Source organism: Anolis sagrei, chromosome 1 (assembly GCF_037176765.1).
Source record: "Anolis sagrei isolate rAnoSag1 chromosome 1, rAnoSag1.mat, whole genome shotgun sequence".
Taxonomy (NCBI): Eukaryota; Metazoa; Chordata; class Lepidosauria; order Squamata; family Dactyloidae; genus Anolis; species Anolis sagrei.
Window position 1 is genome coordinate 140342978 of NC_090021.1, and position 23050 is coordinate 140366027.

At 42.1% G+C, this 23050-nt stretch overlaps 1 protein-coding gene across 1 annotated transcript; it reads right to left on the minus strand.

The window, feature by feature from the left end:
- Positions 1–4355: 4355 nt before the first annotated feature.
- On the minus strand, positions 4356–9818 carry PROB1 (proline rich basic protein 1). The gene has a single exon (XM_060786583.2). The coding sequence runs from the start codon at positions 9153–9155 to the stop codon at positions 4647–4649; it is 4509 nt and encodes a 1502-aa protein (XP_060642566.2). The 5' UTR covers positions 9156–9818; the 3' UTR covers positions 4356–4646.
- Between the last annotated feature and the right edge of the window lie 13232 nt (positions 9819–23050).

A 23050-nucleotide genomic window follows, 5' to 3' on the forward strand; every position in this document is an offset into this window, starting at 1 on the left:
CCTATTCCGAACATAGTGATCCCATGTTCTGCTGTTCGTTCCTTTCAGCATTAGAAAGCAGGGCTGCCAATTGGCCAGGTAAAACAAAGCAAAACAAAACCACCTGATTTCACTCTTGCAGCGCTCTTTCAACTCCTTGACAAACAGAATCTGGCAGGTCGTTCACACCACAACAGAATCATGAGCCCCTTTTAGCCCTTCAGTAACCATGGATACATTGCTGACCTATATATTGGCAGGCCTCCGGGCACACAGAGAGCTTTCTACAGATTTAAAGCATTCAGAGCCAAGAATTCGAATCTTGTGGATAAAGCTTTCTCCTTGAATATGCCCATGTAAGTGCAGAGCACTTTATGTGCTGGAATGCAATTCTGCTTTCTAGTGTTGTCAGAATACAGCTCTGCAGGTGAGGCATTCAGTTGAGTCTGAACAATCAAGGGGGGTTGTTGGGACTATATCTCAGTACTATCTCTCTCACACATAAATGCCAGGAGAAGTGACATGGGATCTCATTACACTAGAACACAGATCCACTTTAAATCCAGTTTCTGCCTCCTGGTGTATAAGACTACTTTTTAACCCAAGAAAAACTTCTCAAAAGTCAGGGGTTGTCTTATACGTGGGAGTAGTCTTATACATGGGAGTAGTCTTATACACAGGAGTAGTCTTATACACAGGAGTAGTCTTATACATGGGAGCCGTCTTATAGAGCGGGTGCTGAAACTTCCAATGGGATTGGAGAATCTGTGGTTGCCGCATATGGTGGGGGAAGCTCAAAAATGGCAATGGCAGTGTCCCTGCCGTATGCAGTGACTGTATGAAAGCATTAAGGGTGACGTCGTGCAAGTCCAGTAGAAGACAATCCATTCATCAGGATTTGTGGACTTAATGCAGTCCCGATGGTGAGGTGAAGGGGCGCACCTCCTTCTCTGCCTCTCAGATCTCTCTCCTGAAGACTGCAGTGAAGCAGTGCAGCTGCGCATGTGCGAGATCTGAGAAGCAGAGAAGGAGGTACCACATGGAAATCAAATCTGATGCTTTTTAAATTTTTATTTGGTGTGCATTGGAAGAGGGGTAGTCTTATACAGCGAATATATCCCAAACTCTATATTTTAACTGGAAAAGTTGGGGGTCGTCTTATACACCCAGTCATTTTATATGCCAGAATATACGGTAGTTTAGGAAGAGACCTTTAAACTGCTCAGCCAGGCAGGTGTTGGGCCTCACTAAACTACAAATCTCAGAGTGCTGCAGGAGACAGAAACCAGATTTAGAGTGGAACCATGCTCTGGTGTGATTAGGCTGATGGTCAGATGCACAAGTGTGATTCTTACATCAACATATACAATCAAATTATCTCACAAATATAACTGGCTATATGAAAATTCATAGAAGATCTGGCAATTTAGAAGACCCAAATTTCTCACTTATTAGGAAGAGTTCATACAACTTAGCTTTTCAGGCCATGCCATCAGCAGGATTTCTGAAGAAGGTAATCAGCCCTGAGCATTTCTTGCCTAGTCAACAGGCAACTTGAAAGAACACACCATTTAACTCAGGGGTCTTCAAACTAAGGCCCGGGGGCCGGATAAGGCCCTCCAAGGTCATTTACCCAGTCCTTGCTCAGGGTCAACTTAAGTCTGAAACCATTTGAAAGCACACAACAACAACAACAACAATCCTATCTCATCAGCCAAAAGCAGGCCCACACTTTCCATTGAAATACTAATAAATTTTATATTTGTTAAAATTGTTCTTCATTTTAATTATTGTATTGTTTTTAAGTGTTTTTTGCACTACAAATAAGATATGTGCAGAGTGCACAGGACTTCATTCATGATTTTTTTTCAAACTGTAATCCGGACCTCCAACATTTTGAGGGATTGTGACCTGGCCCTCTGTTTAAAAAGTTTGAGGACCGCTAATCTAACTTACCAAACGATGGAGCTGAATAGACATTTCTGACTCAAGGATTAGTAATCTTTATGCTTCTTTACTTCCCATGTCCCTTTGGAATCACAGAGACATAAAACATGGCTAAAGCATATCCTTACTTTGCTCTTGGTAGTTTCATTTACTTTGCCAGCAAACTCTAGGAAGCCAGATATAATTACATTCTTACATTTCAAAGGGTTATTTTAATTGTTTATTACCCGATATTAAGAAGTAAACAGTGTTCAGCTTTCAGTGCCTTCTATAAAGTTAATCTAGTGCTAATGGGGTTTAAGATGTTCACTGCAATGGCAACAGGGATGGTGTCGTCTCTGGCTCCCAGTAGATGAAGTGATGTGATATCTGGGAATGCTCATAAACATCCCATCTGCTGGAGAAAAAGTTCAGCAATGGAACCTTCACACCAGTTTTCTCAGCAGATTTTTAAAACTTGCCACAAACTTTAGGGACAAGGGCAGTTTCAGAGGCATTATTAGTTTGTAATGATAGCAGGTTTTTTTTGTCGTGTCAGGAGTTACTTGAGAAACTGCAAGTAGCTTCTGGTGTGAGAGAATTGGCCGTTTGCAAGGGGACGCCTGGATGATTTGATGTTTTTATCATCCTTGTGGGAGGCTTCTCTCATGTCCCCACATGAGGAGCTGGAGTTGATAGAGGAAGCTCATCCGCCTCTCCTTGGATTCGAACCTGCGACCTGTCGGTCTTCAGTCCTGCCGGAACAGGGGTTTAACCCACTGCGCCACCGGGGGCTCCATGATGGCAGTTGTAATGTATAGTAATAGTTCATCCCAACCTCTTTTTCAAAGTTTCCAAAAGCATTTATTTTTTGCAGTTGTTTTTTTTTTATAGTTAGGTAAAAGTAAACATTTACCCTGATGTTAAGTCTAGTCGTGTCCGACTCTGGGGAGTGGTGCTCATCTCCATTTCTAAGACAAAGGGCTGGCATTGTCCATAGATGCCTCCAAGGTCATGTGGCCGACATGACTGCATGGAGCAGTGTTACCTTCCTGTCGAAGCGTTATCTATTGATCTATTCACATTTGCATGTTTTTGAACTGCTAGAAGCTGGAGCTAACAGTGGGAGCTCACCCTGCTCCCTGGATTCGAACTGCTAACCTTTTGGTCAGCAAGTGCAGCAGCTCAGTGCTTTAACCCATTGTGCCACCGAGGGTTCCCTTAATAGTTAAGATAGCAGTTTGGAAAACAGACCAAAAAGGTTTGGTGTTGCCTACAACCTGCCCAGCCAGAAAATGCTACATTTTAAGGGACAGAATGTACAGTATTACAATGATCTTCTACCTTTCTTTCATGCCGGAACTGGGATAGCCAGATGCAAAAGAGGGTAAGGCTCTTTTACAGAGAAGTATGTATTTCATCAGGCAAGAGATATAATGCAAATTACAATTGCTGAAATTCCCTCATCTATACAATTATTAAAGATAGAGAAGCCCTAACCCCTTATGAATTTAGGCACTCTATTCCACTCTTCACCAGATGATTTGGGGGGGGGGGGCAACATATTATTTCCCTATATTTGATTTTATCCTGCTAATCATTGCTAGTTCTGAAACACTGATCTAGAGACCGCTTCCATCCACTCAAATAATTTACCATCAGAAAATCACTGCTGGCATCAATACTACTGTTTTGTCACTTACAGAGTCAAGACTGGTATTTGGAAATTTCTGCTTTCTCAGAGCAGAGCTGTGGCCAAACACAAAGGTCAAAGGAGTAGTCATGCCTTCCTCTGTTGGCCTGTCTAGAACATAATGTGCTGGGATTCTCATAGTATTTACTCTGATAGAACCCCATTAGAAAGGGCAAGATGGCCTGAGACATTTTGCTGCCTGACACAAGAAATGAATAGTGCGTCCCCTCCCCAATTCCACAAACAGTAGTCAACTAGACTGACCGTTGAATATGTCTTCGTAATGACAGGACAGCCCGAAAAACCTGCCACAACCCAATGACAGGACAGCTTCTTCCAATGCCTTAGAAAGCAAGCAGGCTACCTTTGGAGGACAGGAAAGTCCACAACTAACATATAGACAGTCCTGTCCTCCCAACACTTTACTGCCATTCTCTGCTTCCTTGGTCTGAACTAGCTGCCTTGGGGGTATGTGTGATACTGCTACTACAGTAAACTGGTATGTGATGGTAAAAGTTAAGTAGGGTGCTGTTGAAAAACAGTGGTATCATTAGTGTGTGCCTTATATAAAAGTATCACAACTCCAAAAGGTTTGAATGAACATTTAATTTCTATAGAAGAGCCAAGAGATATTAATTACTAGATTCCTCAAGAGCAGACTTAGCATTAGACTATTAAACTACATATAGCATATCTCAAGAAACAAGCTAAGAGTTGGAAATGACAACCTTATAGCCTCGATTCTGGTCCCCCTGATGTCAATACCCATTGGCTTCAATTAGCACCAGAATGTGGCCCATTTATGTTAAACCCTCTGTCAAGCAAGTGATCTGTTAGCTATAAACTTTTAATGTCCCATTACCTCTTGAATCCTTTTGAGCCAGAGCAGCTAAACAAAATAAAAAAAAGCAACCAAGCTTCCCTTTTCCTGGCATTCCTGTTTTCCAGCTTCCAAGGAATGAGGTGTGTCTTGACCCTTAAAAAGGGGAAAAAAAGAATGATCTGAAATATAAAAACAGTTTCTTCCCAGATGTTGTTAAAATGAATGTCACATCCTAAAGAAAGATCCCTTTTCAGGCACAGAAGGGCCAGAATTTGTGGCTGGGGAAAACAAAGCTTGATTAGGATTAGGACTTGAATTCATCCCGGTGGGAATATAATACAAACTTTCCATGTAGTTGCCATCAGTAGTCTGGGCAGGCGGAGGAGCTTCATTCTTTGAGAAATGGTTGAAGTTTTCACTGACATTTGGATTGTCTTGAAGAGGTGGTTGGTCTTGAAGGTCCAGATGGGCAGCTGGTGCGGCTGGAGGGGGAGGAGGAAAACCTGGAAACCCAGAATATGACATGTACGGTGGTCCATAACCTCCTGCATTCATGGCCATTGGTGGGAATGGAGACTGATAAAGCCCACTGTGTGGTGATAGTGGGACTGGTGGTATCAACACTTCAATGTATTGCCCTGTCTCTGGATCATAAAGCATTTTCAACTGAGGCTGCCTTGGTGATTCCATATAATAGCATTTCCCACTCTCTGGATCAACTAACATTTTGCGATGTGCTTGAAGTGGTGGTGCAGCATAGTGTCTGGTTGGACTTGGGGCACTCTTACCACATGGCGAAGTTCTCTCATTTCTTCTTGTGAAGCTGGGAGATTCTTCAAGTCTTGAGGGAAGTGGCCCATGGCTTGAGTTATGAGGATACAATATATTATCAGAAGTTGCTTTCCTTTCCATTTGTTTAGGTGGGTAAAACTCATTGTTTATTTTATTTCCTGGTGCTTCTCCAGTGTACTGGGAAGAGACATTAAAAGGGAAAGAGGCATTATCCGTGGACAAAGGCAGAGGTTGTTTAATGGGTTCCTCAGGTTGATGGGCTTTCACAGGAATTGTTAAGTAATTTGTGTTGTCAGCTTGGGTGGCTGAAAAATACTGTTCATTTGTTGTCTGATGCTTATTATTAAAATAATCACACCCTGGATCAGGGAGTTTTCTACAAGAGGCAGATGGTGTAAAAGATGAGTTTGATATCACTTTAACTCCTTCACTATATTCCCTTGTTGTTAGTGGGCTGTCTGAAATGTATTCCGAGTGTATTTTGTTGTGCCTCTCGAAGGGCTTGGCATCTTCCTGTCCTTTAGTTTCAGATGCACTGTCAACAAAATGGTGACTTGCTAGAGTCTGTGTCTGAATATTGTGGGTGCTTGTTGTTGGAGGCCTGGCAGTTTGTGGGTCTCTGCAGCTCTCATGGGATGGAGCATATCTAGAGAATGTATTTTCTTCTTTCAAAAAACTAGATGAATCTTTACTATCTCTAGGAGACACTGAAAAGACCTCACTGGATAAATGTTTTGGATAGGACAGTCCAGCTTCTTGGGCTTTGCAAGGCTCCGGAATATGGCTTGTGGTCACAGAACCATGATCTCTTCTTGTGATTTCCTGAAGACATGCAGTAGGTGGTATTGCAGTGGTCTCTGATGAAGCCACGGCTTTGTTTTCTCTCAACATGTTATTATTAGACTGTATCAATCCTTCTTTTACAGTCCTGTCATCAAGTGTGGAACAACTTGAAGCAGGGAAATAATCAGTCTCTGTTTTGTGTGACTGTTTGGTGACAGAACTGTTGACTTTGATATTGAGTTGAGACTCTTTTTTGGAAGCTGAAGAAGGTCTGACATTTAATTCACTTCGCTCATAAGGTACTGATTTAATTTCAGCCTGGGATGGGAAGTCTTTATTTTCAGTAACAAGCTTCTTTGACTGAATTGTAGTGATATGCACTGGAGATTCGCCCACTGCAGAGCCTTTCTTTTCTGGATGACATGCAGTTTTGTTTCCATGTGATTGTCCAGTGGGGTGTAAACTGTCAGTGGATTCTCTGCTGCTTGTGCTCTCATCATGTAGAGAAAGTGTTGACACATCAAGGTCCTCCATTTGGTCTTGCTTTTTCTCCGGCAGAGGGTTTACCGTTGGTGATTCATCTTTCCGACATATTGAGGTACAATGTATGAATAGAGGTGAGATGGCCATTGAGTCCCTTGGCAATACAGTTAAGTTGTTTTCACTCTTGCTTTCTGAATAGGAAGCCTGGTCTGCACTGGAGCTGTCTGAGGATTTCAAAGCAAGGTTGTAACTGTCACTCACCAATTTTCTGACATCTCTGGGAGGATGTGTTCTTATCTTCCCTTTGCTTTCCATTTGAGTAGATTCCTCTGTTTTCAAGCAGTTTGTTTTTTCACAGTGTGTCTTGCCAGAAGATGGAAATGAAACAGATGAAAGTTTCATGCTCTGAAATGTAGGCAACCTCCTCTCACTGGAAACTCTGTCCAAAGGTGGGCGCCTAGAAGCATGAGGAATATTGTGCTCCTTCTTGCTCTGAGGGATGAGTTTCATTTCTTTGGTTTTCGATGTGAAGATGTTCCTTGAAGCATCTCTGGGTACGATGAGGTTTTTAGGCTTAATGGGAAACATTTCCTCTTTGGTCAAGGTATGCATGTTCTGACGAATAGCTCGTTGCTTCAAGTTTGGCCAAGGCTTTTGTGGCTTTGCAAATTTTGGCACGGGAGCTAAGCATTTTATATCAGATTGCATAGACTCAAACACAGCTCGCGCTCTCCTGTATTCTTTTCTTTCCCCAGAAACCTGCTTCCTGTTGTTGCTTGATTCTGTCATATTCACACCACCCTCTGCCAAGATCGGGAGCCTCTTCAGCTGAGTGGCTTCTTGATATTTCATCCTCTCATTCAGTTCATTAAATGTTGTTTTCAGTTTGCAAACCTTTTCCCTTAGTTGCTCATTGAGTACAACTCCCTTGGTTGGTCTCAAGGCATCCATGCTGTCATCCTTGCTCAGTGCAATGGATTCAGACTTCTCGCTGGTAGTGGAATGACTTTGCATATCTTCAGTTGAAAAGCTGCAGTCTGACTTGGACAAGGAACTTGATTTGCCTTCTAAACTGTCCCCCTGGATATCAGTACTTACAGAGGAAGGGACAGAAGAGGTTGAGCTGCCCTGGATAGATGCTTGTTCCATTTTAATTCTTTGTTCATACTGCATTTTTTTAGCCAATACATTTCTCACCAAGCTTGAAGCAAGCCTAGTTTTGTTGTAAGCATTGTTTAAAGAGGCTGCTTTCAGAAATTGTTTGTAATTGATCCTAAACTCATCACTGATACTCCTCGCTTTCGCACACGACTCTTTCCTGGCTTGGGTTCCTTGGTTCCTTGCCTGGAGGGTGGCACATTCTCCAGCAGGACAGAAGCCCATCTCCTTCTTCTCCTTCCGTCTCAACTGGATCTGGCGTTTGGGCACCATTCTCTTTTTAGAGAGGGTCTTTTTGCCATCAGCATTATCTAGGGTGACATCGATGCATTCAAAGTGCTCCTTTCCCAACATACCACTGAGCAGTTCTGTTTCTGGGGCTTTACTAGCTCCCGAGAATTGCCGGCCTCCTTTAGAGTGTCCAGCTACCACTGTTTTCCTTTGATCGCTGCATGCAGGCCACCTGTTGATTCCATTACAATCTTCTGGCAAGGAATTAGACAAGCTGGATGATGTCCTGTTACTAGAACTATACATATCTAGGTAACTGCCCTGGGGACACGAGAGGCTCTGGAAAGACAGAGCAGTGAGCTTCTCTACTTCATTATCAGCCTCATCAGAGTCACTTAGAAAACTTGGATTTTCAACAAAATATTTGGGACATGCTGCTTTGCTACTTACAAGGCCATGAGTCCGACTGCCAAGGCTGTTTTTCTTCAGCTTGCGGACATTTGATAACATTTCCTTGGATTTATCGGAACTCAATTGTGCAGGTTGATCCAAATATTTAGGTCCGCTGTCTCCTGGCTGCAGCCTTCGTGTGGCGAGGCCCATTCTGCCACTGTATACTGGGTCTGCGCTATTCTTAGCTGTGATTGACATCTGAACCTGTTGGCTTTCCTTACTACTGGAACAGAGTTTGTCTCTGCAGGGCTGATCTTTTATAGTCCCACTGTGGTTTGCCTGCAGGTTCTGCACTCTTGCCTCTTGGAATGGCAACGAGTCTCCCAAAGTCTCACTCCTGTGGGGTGGGAAACATGCTTGAGCTCCTCCAGATGTAGCAGCATAAGTATCCCCTTTCCCTTTGCTGTTTGCACCATATGGCTCTTCGTGTGAGGCATTACTGAAACTATTCAGAGTCCCGCAGAGTTGACTGACTGTAATCTTGGACATCTTGCTTCCATCAGCAGGGCTTCTTGGAGCCTCGGAGATGATCGATGTTGCCGGTGCTATACTTCCTTGTTCATATAAGTCACAGTAAGTGCATGGCTTAATATGATCTCCAGTTTCTTCAAAGTCCTCAGCACAATCCTTAAAGCTCTCTGTTTCCTCCGAGCCTGGCGGAGTGCGGTATGAAGAACTAGAAGTGTCAGAGGTGCGGTCTCCTTTGGAATGACAAGAAATGTGGCAGTCCTTCTCAGGGGAAGAATGGAAGCTGTAGGGGCTGAACTGTTTTTCTTCATTCAATCCACCAAGTCCAGAAGAAGGCTGGCTGTTTCCTGTCACAGGGGAGAACATTTTTATGCTGTGTAGACCATGTGAGTCTGAGCTGGAACAATGGGAGATTGGATCCTATCCCTGGTGTAGCTAGGACTGCTTCCTGCTCCAACTTGAGAACTTGATCTTCTGGATGAAGCTCATGTTCCAACCTCTCTCAGTTTAATCCAGTCATGATAAAGAGCAAAACCCCTGGTTGTATCATGTGCCTGTTAGAGCTATGCCGAGGAAAATAGAAACCCACACATACAGTGTGCTATAAAAACACAGCCATCAGTAAACAGGGAAAAAAATAGCAAAGCTATATTTATTTTCTTTCTCTCCAGAGCAACACAACAAGAAATCCAAATATAGAATAGCTAGTGTCAAAATATATCATTATTTAGGGAAAAGGCTCTAGGGAAGAAAAATAAAACAAGTACCAAGACAGCTGTTGTGTTCATTGGACTCTCCATCTGATTAAAGGAACAATAAGCATTTGATTACAGGGCTCTCAATCCAATTGTTATCTCAAACTGGCATAATTTTATAGAATTAAAGAAATCACGTACCATGTTTTGACTTTTCAAGTTCCATTGGTTGAGTGGGGCTACTCTAGATGAGGCAATTGGATTTAGGTCATGAGGTTTAGCTGATTAATCAGTTAATCACTAAAGCTGCATAATGTTGCGTATTATTAAAATCAGAGTTGGGTAAATGACATATATTGGCTTTTTGGTTAAAGGTGAGGCACATGTCCTACCTGAGATGTTGTAGGACTGAAGTTTTTTATTGTCCTTGCTATTAGTTATATTAGTGATTAGTACTACTGGGAACTGTAGCTCAACATCTGGAGAGCCACACATTGTTTTCCTCTGCTTTGATAGTATGTGGTACCATAACTCCTATGTGATACTTGCAATCTAAAGGTTCCATAAACACATTCATTTTAAATAATGGAGTCACTATTTATTTATTTATTTATCGTGTCAGGAGCAACCAGACATTTGTATTACATTTTTTAACAAAACCAACCAACCAAACAGACAAAACACAGTTTGCAAGCTTGGTAGTTGATTAAATGTCCTTTGACCAGTATCTGGCCACTTGGAGTGCCTCTGGTGTTGCCGCAAGGAGGTCCTCCATTGTGCATGTAGCAGGGCTCAGGTTGCATTGCAGCAGGTGGTTGGTGGTTTGCTCTTCTCCACACTCACATGTCGTGGATTCCACTTTGTAGCCCCATTTCTTAAGATTGGCTCTGCATCTCGTGGTGCTAGAGCACAGTCTGTTCAGCGCCTTCCAAGTCACCCAGTCTTCTGTGTGCCCAGGGGGAGTGTCTCATTTGGTGTCAGTCATTGATTGAGGTTCTGGGTTTGAGCCTGCCACTTTTGGACTCTCGCTTGCTGGGGTGTTCCAGCGAGTGTCTCAATGGAGTCACTGATAAGACTAGTGTTGTTGATGTAAACCCTCAAGTAGTTTCTGACTTATGGTGACCCTATCAAAATATTTTCTGGGGCTATGCGTATGTGGGTCATCCAAGCTCACCCACTGTGTATGTAAATACTGTAACTCCCCATATTATTAACGCTGTTGACAAAGAAGTTAATGGCACAGTATTTTTTTTTCCAATAAGAGATTACCTTTCTGGTTAGACAGCCCAACTGGCAGCAGTTCACATGGAATAGTAGCATGTGTTCAAACAGTTCAGAATAAAAAAATGAAAGTAAAATGAATTAGAATACATTGTAGTACATTGTAGAACTGTCCCCTGGTGGCAAAGTGGGTTAAACCACTGAGCTGCTGAACTTGCTGATCAAAAGGGCAATAATTTGAATCTGGGAAGCAGGGTGAGCTCCCACTGTTAGGCCCAGCTTCTGCCAACCTAGCAGTTTGAAAACATGCAAATGTGAGTAGATCAGTAGGTATCACTCCGGCGGGAAGGTAACGATACTCCATGCAGTCATGCCAGTCACATGAACTAGGAGGTGTCTACGGACACGCCAGCTCTTTAACTTAGAAATGGAGATGAGCACCCCCAGAGTTGGACACCACTTGACTTGATGTCAGGGGAAAACCTTCACCTTCTCTTACAAAACAAAAGGAAGAAACAAAAAAAAATCAAAGATGATTGCTTACTGATATGTATTTTGTCCTGTTACACTTCTTACTCAGAATGTACATGTAGGGCACAAACTTAAGAAAAACTAAAAGGTTTTTAAGGTTTTTAGCATATACCTTGAATGTTCAATATGAGATTAAATGTGTAGATTAAATGGCTTTACCAATCTATCGATGAAGACTGATTCTATTCCAGGATCTTTATCCTGCAGATCTTTTCTAGATGGAAGTAACAGCTAAACTGTAATTTCAGAAGGATTCATCATATCCACAGTGAGACTAGCCTTTTTGCATCACCACTAACTGTAGACAGGAAATCAGAAGAGATCAACAATAGAATTTCTTTCCATTTTTAGGTTTTAAACAAGTTTTCACATTTTTTAAATACTCAGCAACAAGACACATATGACACATGTAGAGGGCCCTTGGTATCTTCTGGGGTTTGGATTACTCCCTCGCCCCACTCAAGATACCAAAATCTGTAGCTGCTTAAGTCCCATTATATATAATTATATAATAAAATGATACCCCTTATATACAATTGCAAAATCAAGTTTGCTTTTTGGATTTTATATATATAAAAATTCCAAGCCAGGTTTGGTGGAATCTGTGAATGCAGAATCTTGTTTTCTCTATGGGATCAATCTCAAGTTTTTGTATGTATGGATGCCAGTCATTGACTTGAAAAAATGTCACAGTATCAAAAACAAATTTTCCTGGACATTTGTTGTTATTCCCCTTCAACTGAACTCCAGGGCACTCTCTCATAGGATTTTCTTGGTAAGATTTATTCAGAGGCTTGTCATTACTTTCCTTTCTCTGAGGCTGAGAGAATGTGATCTGCTCAAGGTAACACAGTGGGTTTCCATGGCTGAACACAGAGTGAACACACATTCTGAACAAAGAAACTTGATCTCCAGGTTTCTAGACCAACATTTAAACGCTTACACTGTTCTGGCCCTTCTCCTAGTATCCCAATGCTCCATCACTTCAAATTATGATTAAAATTATTAACTTCATTTGTTTTAAGTATCTAATTAAAACTTGCAATTCCATTTCACATTGAATTTGCAACATCCACTCATCCATAAAAATGACTATGACTGGCTTGAATCCAAAGAAATATGAATGGAAGAAAAAAATGCAGTCCTGTAGTTCAAATTGATTCGATTAATATGTCTTTACAACATACAAACCACTGAACACCGGAAGTGGTAACATTACTGGACCATGAAAACGTCTTGGGAATTAAAGAATATAAAGTTTAATATAAGAGGTTGCAACCCTCGCCCCCCAAAAGGAAATCTTTAGGATACTTTTCTCATGTAGAGAAAGTCTGAAAATGGAAAAGGTTTTTCTTTAGTGGTGGGACTCTTTGAGATCAAATCCACTGTTGTCATAATAGAGGCTTTGCTGTAATTACCCAATTATGAAAACATTTACATCTTAGAAGTGTACATTTTTGAAATAATCTAACATATTTACCACTACAGCACGTATTTTTTGTGGAACTGAAATATTAATGTCCCTTCCTTTGGCAATCCTTTGAGGTCATTATCCTAGTCACCCCCAAAACACATCAGAGAAAAGTCTGCCACATCATCCAGGCTAGCCTCTTTCATCACGTCTGCTAAATGTTTTGATGGAGATGAAATAAGCCTTCTTTTTCGGGCGAAAATAATTGTTTCTTTGGTGTGAGGACTGTGAGTGCCAGGGGCTCCTGCTCATTTTGCTTGCTTTGTTTGGCTTCTTTGAGGACAATAGGATTGTTCTGACTAGGCTTTCTCCACCCCCACCCCCCCCCCCCCCCCTTTCTGTCTTGGTCTATTTTCTATAGTCAAGCCTGCTTGACAACATTGGAGCCACTTGCTGCGGTAGCACCTCTGCTTTCCCCCTCCCAGATATATTTGTCTCTATTTAAGCTAACCAAAATTGCATTAGGCTACAATTACCATCATCCACTACAGACAAGGCTTCTTGGATTGTAATGGGAGCTGTAGCTCTGCAAGTCAGGAAGCCGCTGTCTTAGAGACTGCTGTCTTAGTGAGTTTCACCTCACATTTCCCAATTGCATTTGCTCTTAGGTTATGAACAAATGTGAATAACGTGTCCTGTTAACTGTATGAATTTGTGCAGTGTATCTTTAGTTTTTACTAGCCATCCCCTGCCATGCGTTGTTATGGCCCAGTCTGTGTATATGTGTTTTGTGTGTGTATATATGCGTGTATATATTTGTGTACATGTGTGTCTGCGTATGTGTATACACACACACACACGTATGTAAATGGTTTTGCACATGCATTGCAATGTATTTTCTTTTTTTTAGCATTTTAAGTCTCTTCCGTTGTGTTTTCTAGTTTTTTTATGAGTGATGGTCCCTCGTTGGCCTGACAGGTGTCTTGTGTCCAAATTTAGTGTCAATTCATCCAGTGGTTTTTGAGTTATGTTAATCTCACAAATGAACATTACATTTTTATTTATATAGACTAGCCGTCCCCTGCCACACGTTGCTGTGGCCGAGTCCAGTGATTTGGAAAATAAAGAAACGAGAAAGTGTTTGTTTCTAATATATGTAATTTCTTGATGCTTGTGGGTAAACAGTATTTCTTGTTGTTTCTTTGTCAGTGTTGATATGGAGAGTGTCTGGTTTGCCTACTTTGGAATATGCAACATATTGTTGTCCTTCTTTAGGGGTCCCTTTTAAATCTATGATTCTATATCTATGTGTGTGTGAATCATATTTATCTATCTATCTATATCTATGGCTGGATGGCTCTTTGTCAGGAGGCAGGCATGTAGCCGGGGGGGGGGGGGGGGGGGGGCTTGGGGGGCTTCAGCCCCCCCCCCCCCCAAATTCTCATGGTGGTCTGCGAGAAGGCCTTACTGGTGCATTATTTAAACTGTTATGTTTATTCATATCATGTTCTGATCACCATGCTCAATATATCCCATATGCATGGGGGTATTGGGGTAACAATACAAAAGGTCTGCTAGGGTAGACCCTCTTTCACTCAGACTCAGCCCCCCCACCGAACCAAACTCAGCCCCCCCCCCCCCCCCGAAACAAAATCCTGGCTATGGTCCTGTCAGGAGGACTCTGATTACGTTTTCTTGCCCTGGTGAAGAGAGTTGGACTGGATGGCCTTAAGTATTTTTTGTTGGTCATGGGGGTTCTGTGTGGGAAGCTTGCCCCAATTCTGTCGTTTGTGGGATTCAAGTGCTCTTTGATTGTAGGTGAACTATAAATCCCAGTAACTATAAATCCCAAATGTCAAGAACTATTTCCCCCAAACTCCATCTGTGTACATATTTGGGCATATGGAATATTTGTGCCAAGTTTGGTCCAGATCCATTATTGTTTGAGTCCACAGTGCTCTCTGAATGTAGGTGAACTACAACTCCCAAACTCAAGGTCAATGCCCACCAAACCCTTCTAGTATTTTCTGCTAGTCATGGGAGTCCTGTATGCCACGTTTGGTTCAATACATAATTGGTGGAGTTCAGAATGCTCTTTGATTGTAGGTGAACTATAAATCCCAGCAACTACAACTCCCAAATGACAAAATCAATTTTTTGAGTGAAGGACATACATTCGGTTGTTAGGTGTATGCTGTCCAAATTTGGTGTCAATTGGCCCACTGGTTTTTGAGTTCTGTTAATCCCACAAACAAACATTACATTTTTATTTATATAGATTAGTGGTATGTCAACTTATCACCAACAAATTGCCTTATATGATAAATTGGTTTATACAATCTGTTCCCTGAATGATAAACTAGGTAGAAAATAGGTGGATTAGACTCTAGAAAAAGCTGAAGTAATGATGGTCTATCTTTGCTTCTGAATGCATCTTAAAGACCCCCAGTCTTTGGACAAAAATCATAGTGGAAAACAAGAGGGCTTTCCATACACAGTATCTTGTGAGAAGGCGAAGGCTATTTTCATCTTGTGCGTATCATTCATACAATTACAACCTTGGTGCTAGACTCAAGGAATTTGCTGTGTAATAGCAATGAGCAAAAAAGCAGAGAGGACTCTGCTCATAGATCTCCCTGTGAACTGCAGTGGGTTTTTTACTCCCACGGAGGAAAAAAGATCCCCTTTCACCATGATAAATAATATTGCTAAAATGAAGAAAGCCTGAGGCAGGCCTAAAGGGATACTTGGGTGGCAAGACTGAGAGCTCTTCACTTATGGAACTGAAAGCAACTCCCCGGGTTCAGAATTCTTTAATCATAGTGTTTTATTTGTCTGTTTTGCACTAGGTTATAAGATCTTAAGGTTCTATTAAAAGAAACAACAAAGTACGAAGTCTTCCCGAATCTAGTCTTCTTGCTTGCTCCTTAAGGACTACTCAAAGTCTGCCTTTGATGTAAAATGAAGCAGTCTACTTCAGTAGGAAAGCAAGAAGAAGCAACATAAACACAGAGCTAAATTTCACTGGCTTCTTGTAACATTCTTTCTATAATCCAAGAAGCTATTATTACCTCCTAAAGCTGGAAATGTTTTGGTAGAAACATAAGCCTGGAAAAATATTTAAAATATCCAGATGTCTATATTGTATTGTTATGATTTTTTCCCAGCAGAAGAGTTGTCCCCCTCTCTGGTGCTCCCATTTTTCTCTATGGAAAACACATCCCAGGAGAAGCCTTCCAGCACTGCTACGAACATTGGAAACAATGCCTCTGTCACTGTGTAGCTGCCCAAAGGGATTACTACTACTACTACTACTATTACTACTACTAGTAATAATAATAATAATAATAATAATATATTTATTTGACTAGTCATATGACCATTTCAAAATACAACACGAAAAAAATACAAGGCAAAAAGTAGAGGACAGCAGCTGACCTTCTATTTACAGTCAGAATCTTATTTTCCTGGTTCTTCTTTCAGGAAATGTGCTCTTTTCTTGATAGCGTTCAGAATAAAAAGGCTTGCTCTGATTATGATGGATCTTTCTTGTCCTTGCAAGAGGAATGTCAGAAGATAATTTCTGTTGGGGGGCCTGCAGTTGGATAATACTGGATGTAAATATCTCTATTGCAGTTCAGCATATGCTGGACAGTCAATTAAGAAATGTTCGATATCTTCCAGTTTGTTCTCCTCATACGCAGAATCTCTCACTTCTTGGGATGTTACAATAATGCCTGGTTTGTATCATACAAAGGGATTACTTTGAAAGGCATAAGCTTAATTTGGACACAGAATATAAAATTCATGGTGAAAAGATAATCAGTCTCATTACTTTTCTATTGTAGCTCGTATCTCCATATTTGGCCTCTTTTAAAATTGTACAGTAACTGTGACAATGTGAAAAAAAGCTGGAACATCTAAATAACTTTAAGTGGCATACAAACGCTTGTGGTTGCTAGTTAAAGCCAAATTTGCAAGACCAACTGATCAAATCATAAGGCAGGATTCTCTAACAACGCCTAATATTTGTTCAGTGACATCTCCAGCTCATTCCTTGTTTGGGTATCAGCCAGCACGTCAAACATTTAAATCAAGAAATAGTTTTCTAAGATCTACAGAGACACTCGCTGGAACACCCCAGCAAGCCAGAGTCCAAAAGTGGCAGGCTCAAACTCAGAACCTCAATCAATGGCTGATACCAAATTAGAGACTCCCCCCTGGGCACACAGAAAACTGGGCAACTTGGAAGGTGCTGAACAGACTGCGCTCTGGCACCATGAGATGCAGAGCCAATCTTATGAAATGGGGTTACAAAGTGGAATCCACAACATGCGAGTGTGGAGAAGAGCAAACCACTGACCACCTGCTGCAATGCAACCTGAGCCCTGCTACATGCACAATGGAGGACCTCCTTGCGGCAACACCAGAGGCACTCCAAGTAGCCAGGTACTGGTCAAAGGACATTTAATCAACTACCAAGCTTGCAAACTTTGTGTTTTGTCTGTTTGTTTGTTTTGCTTAAAATGTAATACAACTGTCTGGTTGTTCCTGATACAATAAATTAATTAATTAATTAATTAATTAATTAATATTTGTTCTCGATTGCTTGATCTCAAATGGCTCCATGGAGGCACTCCCACATGTCATTTGAAACGGAGCCCTTCCCTCCCAAGCCAGTTGATCTGCACCTCATTAAGAACTGGAATAGATCTTTTGGTTGCAGAAAGCGTTATTTCAAGCCACAGATAGGACCAGAACCAGCAGGCCTACTCAGCAGGATGCCAACTAGTTGAAACAGCTAACTGGACTGCTGTTGAAAGAACATACGCTATCTTTTTTAAAATGCAGAAGTGACAATCCTAAGCATACTTACGGTATTTGTAAGCAGGTTGTACAGCAATCAATTAGTATTCTGAGTAAACATTGCCTGTAAGGCATGTAGAGTCAACTGGGCAGTACATTTTCTAAATATCTGGGCATCTAGACATATCTATTTCTGAGGCCAATTGCTTTGGCTGCAAACCAGGTAGCTCTTTATATCTCTGCTTTGGTAGCCTGCATGAATGTGTTCAGCTTTTTTGCCTTGCTATTTTACCTTATTTTTAAATAGTCTACATGGCTGCCCAACTGGCTGTCACCGTATCAGCTGGTAGATATCTGAGCTAGAGGGCAAGTCCGCAGAGAGTAATCTTTGTGTATTTCACAAGGACAGTGAGAATGCTGTTGCAGTAATGAAACTGAACTCAGTGTTTGCCCTTTAGCAAATTCCAACTTTCCTGGTCTATGTGGGTCTGTTAAATAGCCTGGCATCAGGTTAGGCACGGATGGAACAGATCACACTGCCTTGCCAGCACAGCACGGAGGTGTAGCTGAACATTGCCTATTATGACAAGAACTTGAAGGTTTCAAAGACAGTGGTCCTTCTCCGTTTTATCCTGGAAGTAATAATAGTCATGCCTACCAGTTTTCCTCATTTGACTTCACAATTCATTTGCTGAGAACTGGCATGCACGGTGCCTTTAAATCAGAAAAAAGGAATAGTAAGAATATTTTTTATTTTATCCTTGCTGGTGGTGAGCGGGACTAGAATGACAACTACCTAGCTTGTTCTTTTTCTTTCAATGTCATTATTGACAAAGAAGGGAGCCACCTTCCAATTGATAAAGGAGTTTGATCCTTATTTAGATCAAGCACTCCTAGGAAGGGGTATTTTCCAATGAGGCTCATGTATTCACCAAAGCAGTTTTCTGATTACCAATGTTATAGAATCTTAGAGTTGGAAGAGACCACATGAGCCATATAGTTCAACCCTCTGCTAAGCATAAAAAGCACAATCAAAGCACCCCTGATAGATGGCCATCCAGCCTCTGTTTAAAAGCCTCCAAAGGAGCCACACTATACTCCAAGGCAGAGCTGTTAGGAAGTTCTTCTAGATGTTCAGGTGGAATCTCTTTTCCATTCCATTCATTTGAACCCATTGTTGAAATGAATAGAATGGAAAACAGATCCTAGGTCCCTTCCACACTGCCCTTTACCCCGGGATCCGATCCCAGATTATCTGCTTTAAACTGGAATATATGTGTCCCCACTACCAGATAACCTGGGATAAACAGATAATCTGGAGTCAGATCCTGGGATAAAGGGGCAGTGTGGAAGGGCCCCTAGACTCCAGTGCAGAAGAAAACAAACCTGCTCTCGCTCCCTCTTCCTTATACTTTCAGATATTTAAACATGGCTCTCATGTCTTCTCTCAATCATCTCTTCTACATGCTAAACATACCCGTAAAGAATGGTCTCCAGACCTCTGATCATTTTAGTAATCCTAGTGCAAATGAGGAACTCATAGGAAATAGAAGGAGGATTCAAATCAAGTATGAATGTGAATATACCCCTAGTATAATTCCTAAGATTCAAACAAAATAAGAGACTTGTGCCACAAGTAACATTTTTGGCCTCATCTTTTTCCTCTGCTACTCCACCCAACTCTGGAAACAGAAGGTGGTAAGAGCAAGGAAAGGGAGCACGACACTCACCATACAACATCAAGCCAAGGCTGGTGAATTCGCATCCCAAAGTGTACCCTAATTTTGGTGACATAATTTAGCCAAAAAAGATGTGCATTATACCCGAGATAATATATTATGGTTTTTTAGGTGGTCTGTCTTCTCCCTTGCAACTGGTACACTTCTGGCTTGACCAACTCATGTCATATACATACACTTGGCAATGTTCAAGTTTATTTCACTAGTAAACCTTATTGACAAGTGGCTGCTAAATTAAGATGGTTAAAATTACCACTGGAAGCACTTGGGCTATTAATGCAATATGAGTTCTTGTGAATATTTCAGTGTCTAAATGTCAGGTTGTCTTATCGATCCAACTCCCCAAACATCATCTCAATATTGAAACGTTGCCAAAATAACTGAAGTATATCTGACACTGACATAGCTGGCCAGTTTACAGGGCGGGATTGAGCCTGTCTATTCCCAGAGAGGGTGCCAAATCAGTTCTAGCTAAGAGGTATCTTTGGGACTTTGAAAGAAAATAACCCCTTGGATTCAACATCTGCAAAATTAATTTTTTTAAAAAAACACCCAGCTCTCTCCCACTAACCCACATGTTTAACACAAATCATTCTACACATGGGAAGCAAACCAAAATATTAGAGACGTGTCTTATTTTCACCCCAAGAATTATAAGCTACAATGGCCTGCTCTTGCAGAAAACGATGATAAAATATGTTATTTATTTATTTTTCAAAGACCAGTAAAGTAGCAGCAGCAGGTGCTAATCCACTGGAAGTATGCCAGGACCATAGGCTACTGGATACCCTGGGTCAGATCAGTTCACCAATGGAGCTAAATTTAAAGTCTTGGGAATTGAAAATACATGTATATCAGAAATAAATTGCATGACAGTTAACCCTTTAAAGTAAAAGCCAATGGTGAACTCTTTCGTACCTGTATTACTCTGGGTGTAGAGCCGAGTTTAAAAATGGTAAGTTCAAATGTATTAAACTCCTACAGACATCTCTAATTGCTACAGGATGTGTATGTGTGTGTGTGTGTGTGGGGGGGGGGGTAATATCCAAATGAGCCTGGAGGGCCAATTCACCATTACTGCATTCATCTCACACAAATAAATACCAGATGTCAAGCATTTGTTGAGAGATGAGCCAGCAGAGGCTAAACCAAGCAGCTGTGGTTTGTTTCTATCTGGAATTTGCCAATGTACCAGGGCACCTTTAGATATATGTGGCCACAGCCATGAACTTTTATGGTTACAAAGAATGGGTCAAATCATTTAATTCGGTCATTGACCAGCACAAAGAATGGGTCAAAAATGATCAGTCAGCCTAAAACAAAGTATAATTTCCCTTCAAATCTATGGGGTCTTTTTAAAAAGTTGGTGCATCTAGGACAAGCCTGGCAAACTTGGGCCCTCCAGGTGTTTTGGACTTCAACTCCCACAATTCCCTACTGGCTGTAAGTCCAAAACACCTGGAGGGCCGAACTTTGTCCAGGTCTGATCTAGGAGATAATTCCCTGGAGAAACAGAAAATTAATAAGAGTGTTATTTCTGATAAAGGTGTACTTGTACATCAGGCATAGTGCCACCATGCACCATATAGTCTTGCTATTTGTATGCATGCATGACTTCGGTTTTACAACATTGTGTGGCCTGAGACAATTTGTCTTCTTCCAGTGTGGCCCAGGGAAGTCAAGAGATTGAAGAGAACATCCCTGGTCTAAAGGAAAAATACAGAGCAGATCTTGAATGTAAATATGCTACAAGATAATGCATTACTGCAAATTATTCATCTGGAGAGCAACGCACACAGTATGAAGTCATTTTATAAAGTATCATTGAAAGATTGCAGTGCATTGCTTTTAATATCGTAAGAATGGGGATTGTTCTTGGCATTTGTTAATATAAGCATAGTTAAAAAGTTGTTAGGCGATCCCTCGTTTTCCGAGTATGATGGTCCTCCAATGTTCTTGTGGGTCCGTAAGTGGCTGTGGAGCCCTATTCTTGCTCTGCATCTTCTTCCGCAGTGAGGGCATTGGTTTCCAGGTGGAAGGCGGTCCCGGTCGGGGTTGGCTTGACGTGCCTTCCTCCTAGCACGTTTCTCTCTTTCACCCTCCACTCGTGCCTCCTCGAATTCTGCAGCACTGCTGGTCACAGCTGACCTCCAGCTGGAGCGCTCAAGGGCCAGGGCTTCCCAGTTCTCAGTGTCTATGCCAGAGTTTTTAAGGTTGGCTTTGAGCCCATCTTTAAATCTCTTTTCCTGTCCACCAACATTCCGTTTTCCCTTCTTAAGTTCAGAGTAGAGCAGCTGCTTTGGGAGACGGTGGTCAGGCATCCGGACAACGTGGCCAGCCCAGCGGAGTTGATGTTGGAGGACCATCGCTTCAATGCTGGTGGTCTTTGCTTCTTCTAGCACACTGACGTTTGTCCGCTTGTCTTCCCAGGAGATTTGCAGGATTTTCCGGAGGCAGCGCTGATGGAATCGTTCCAGGAGTTGCATGTGACGTCTGTAGACAGTCCACGTCTCACAGGCGTATAGCAGGGTTGGGAGGACAATAGCTTTATAGACAAGCACCTTGGTCTCCCTACGGATGTCCCGGTCCTCAAACACTCTCTGCTTCATTCGGGAAAATGCTGCACTTGCGGAGCTCAGGCGGTGTTGTATTTCAGCGTCGATGTTGACTTTGGTGGAGAGGTGGCTGCCAAGGTAGCGGAAATGGTCAACATTTTCTAATGTTACACCATTAAGCTGTATCTCTGGCATTGGGGAGGAGTTGGCTGGTGACTGCTGGAAGAGCACTTTGGTTTTCTCAATGTTCAGTGACAGGCCAAGCTTCGTGTATGCTTCTGCGAAGGTGTTTAGAGTGGCTTGTAGATCTTCTTCTGTATGCGCACAGACGACATTGTCATCAGCATACTGGAGTTCTATAACAGATGTTGTTGTAACTTTGGTTTTGGCTTTCAGTCTGCTGAGGTTAAACAGCTTGCCATCTGTCCGATAGATGATTTCCACTCCGGTGGGAAGCTTCTCATCAACAAGGTGAAGTATCATTGCGATGAAGATGGAGAATAGGGTTGGGGCAATAACACATCCCTGTTTGACACCCGATTCCACCTTAAATGGGTCACTTTGGGAGCCATTGCTGTCCAAGACTGTTGCCATCATGTCATCATGGAGGAGCCGCAGGATGTTCACAAATTTGTTAGGGCATCCGATTTTGTGGAGGATGGTCCAGAGAGCGCTGCGATTCACTGTGTCGAATGCCTTGGCAAGGTCGATGAATGCCATGTACAGAGGTTGGTTTTGTTCCCTGCATTTTTCTTGGAGCTGTCGTGCGGTGAAGATCATGTCCACGGTTCCTCTGGAGGGGCGGAAGCCGTTCTGGGATTCTGGGAGGGTGTCTTCTGAGAGGGGCAGAAGGCGGTTTGCAAGGATTCTTGCGAGGATTTTCCCCGCAGAGGTTAGAAGGGAGATACCTCGATAGTTTCCGCAGTCTGTTCTTTCCCCTTTTTTGAAGAGGGTGATGATGGTGGCATCCTTGAAGTCTGCTGGGATTTTCTCGGTCACCCACACTTTTTCTATGAGCTGGTGGAGTTGGTGTGTCAGCTCAGGTCCTCCCTCTTTGAAGATTTCAGCAGGGATCCCATCTGGTCCGCTGGCTTTGTTATTCTTCTGCTGGCTGATGGCATTGCTGACTTCTTCCAAACTAGGCGGTGCTGCAAGCTCATCCCTGGTTTGTTGTTGCGGGATTTGTGAGAGGACCTCTTCGGCCACATTGGAGCTGCGGTTCAGGAGGCTTTGGTAGTGTTCTTTCCAACGTAGTGCAATTGACTTTTGGTCCTTCAGGAGTTTGGTTCCGTCTGATGAGCGT

Coding starts and splice junctions, on each gene's coding strand:
- PROB1 (XM_060786583.2), bottom strand. CDS start 9,155: ATGTTCTCCCCTGTGACAGGAAACAGCCAGCCTTCTTCTGGACTTGGT.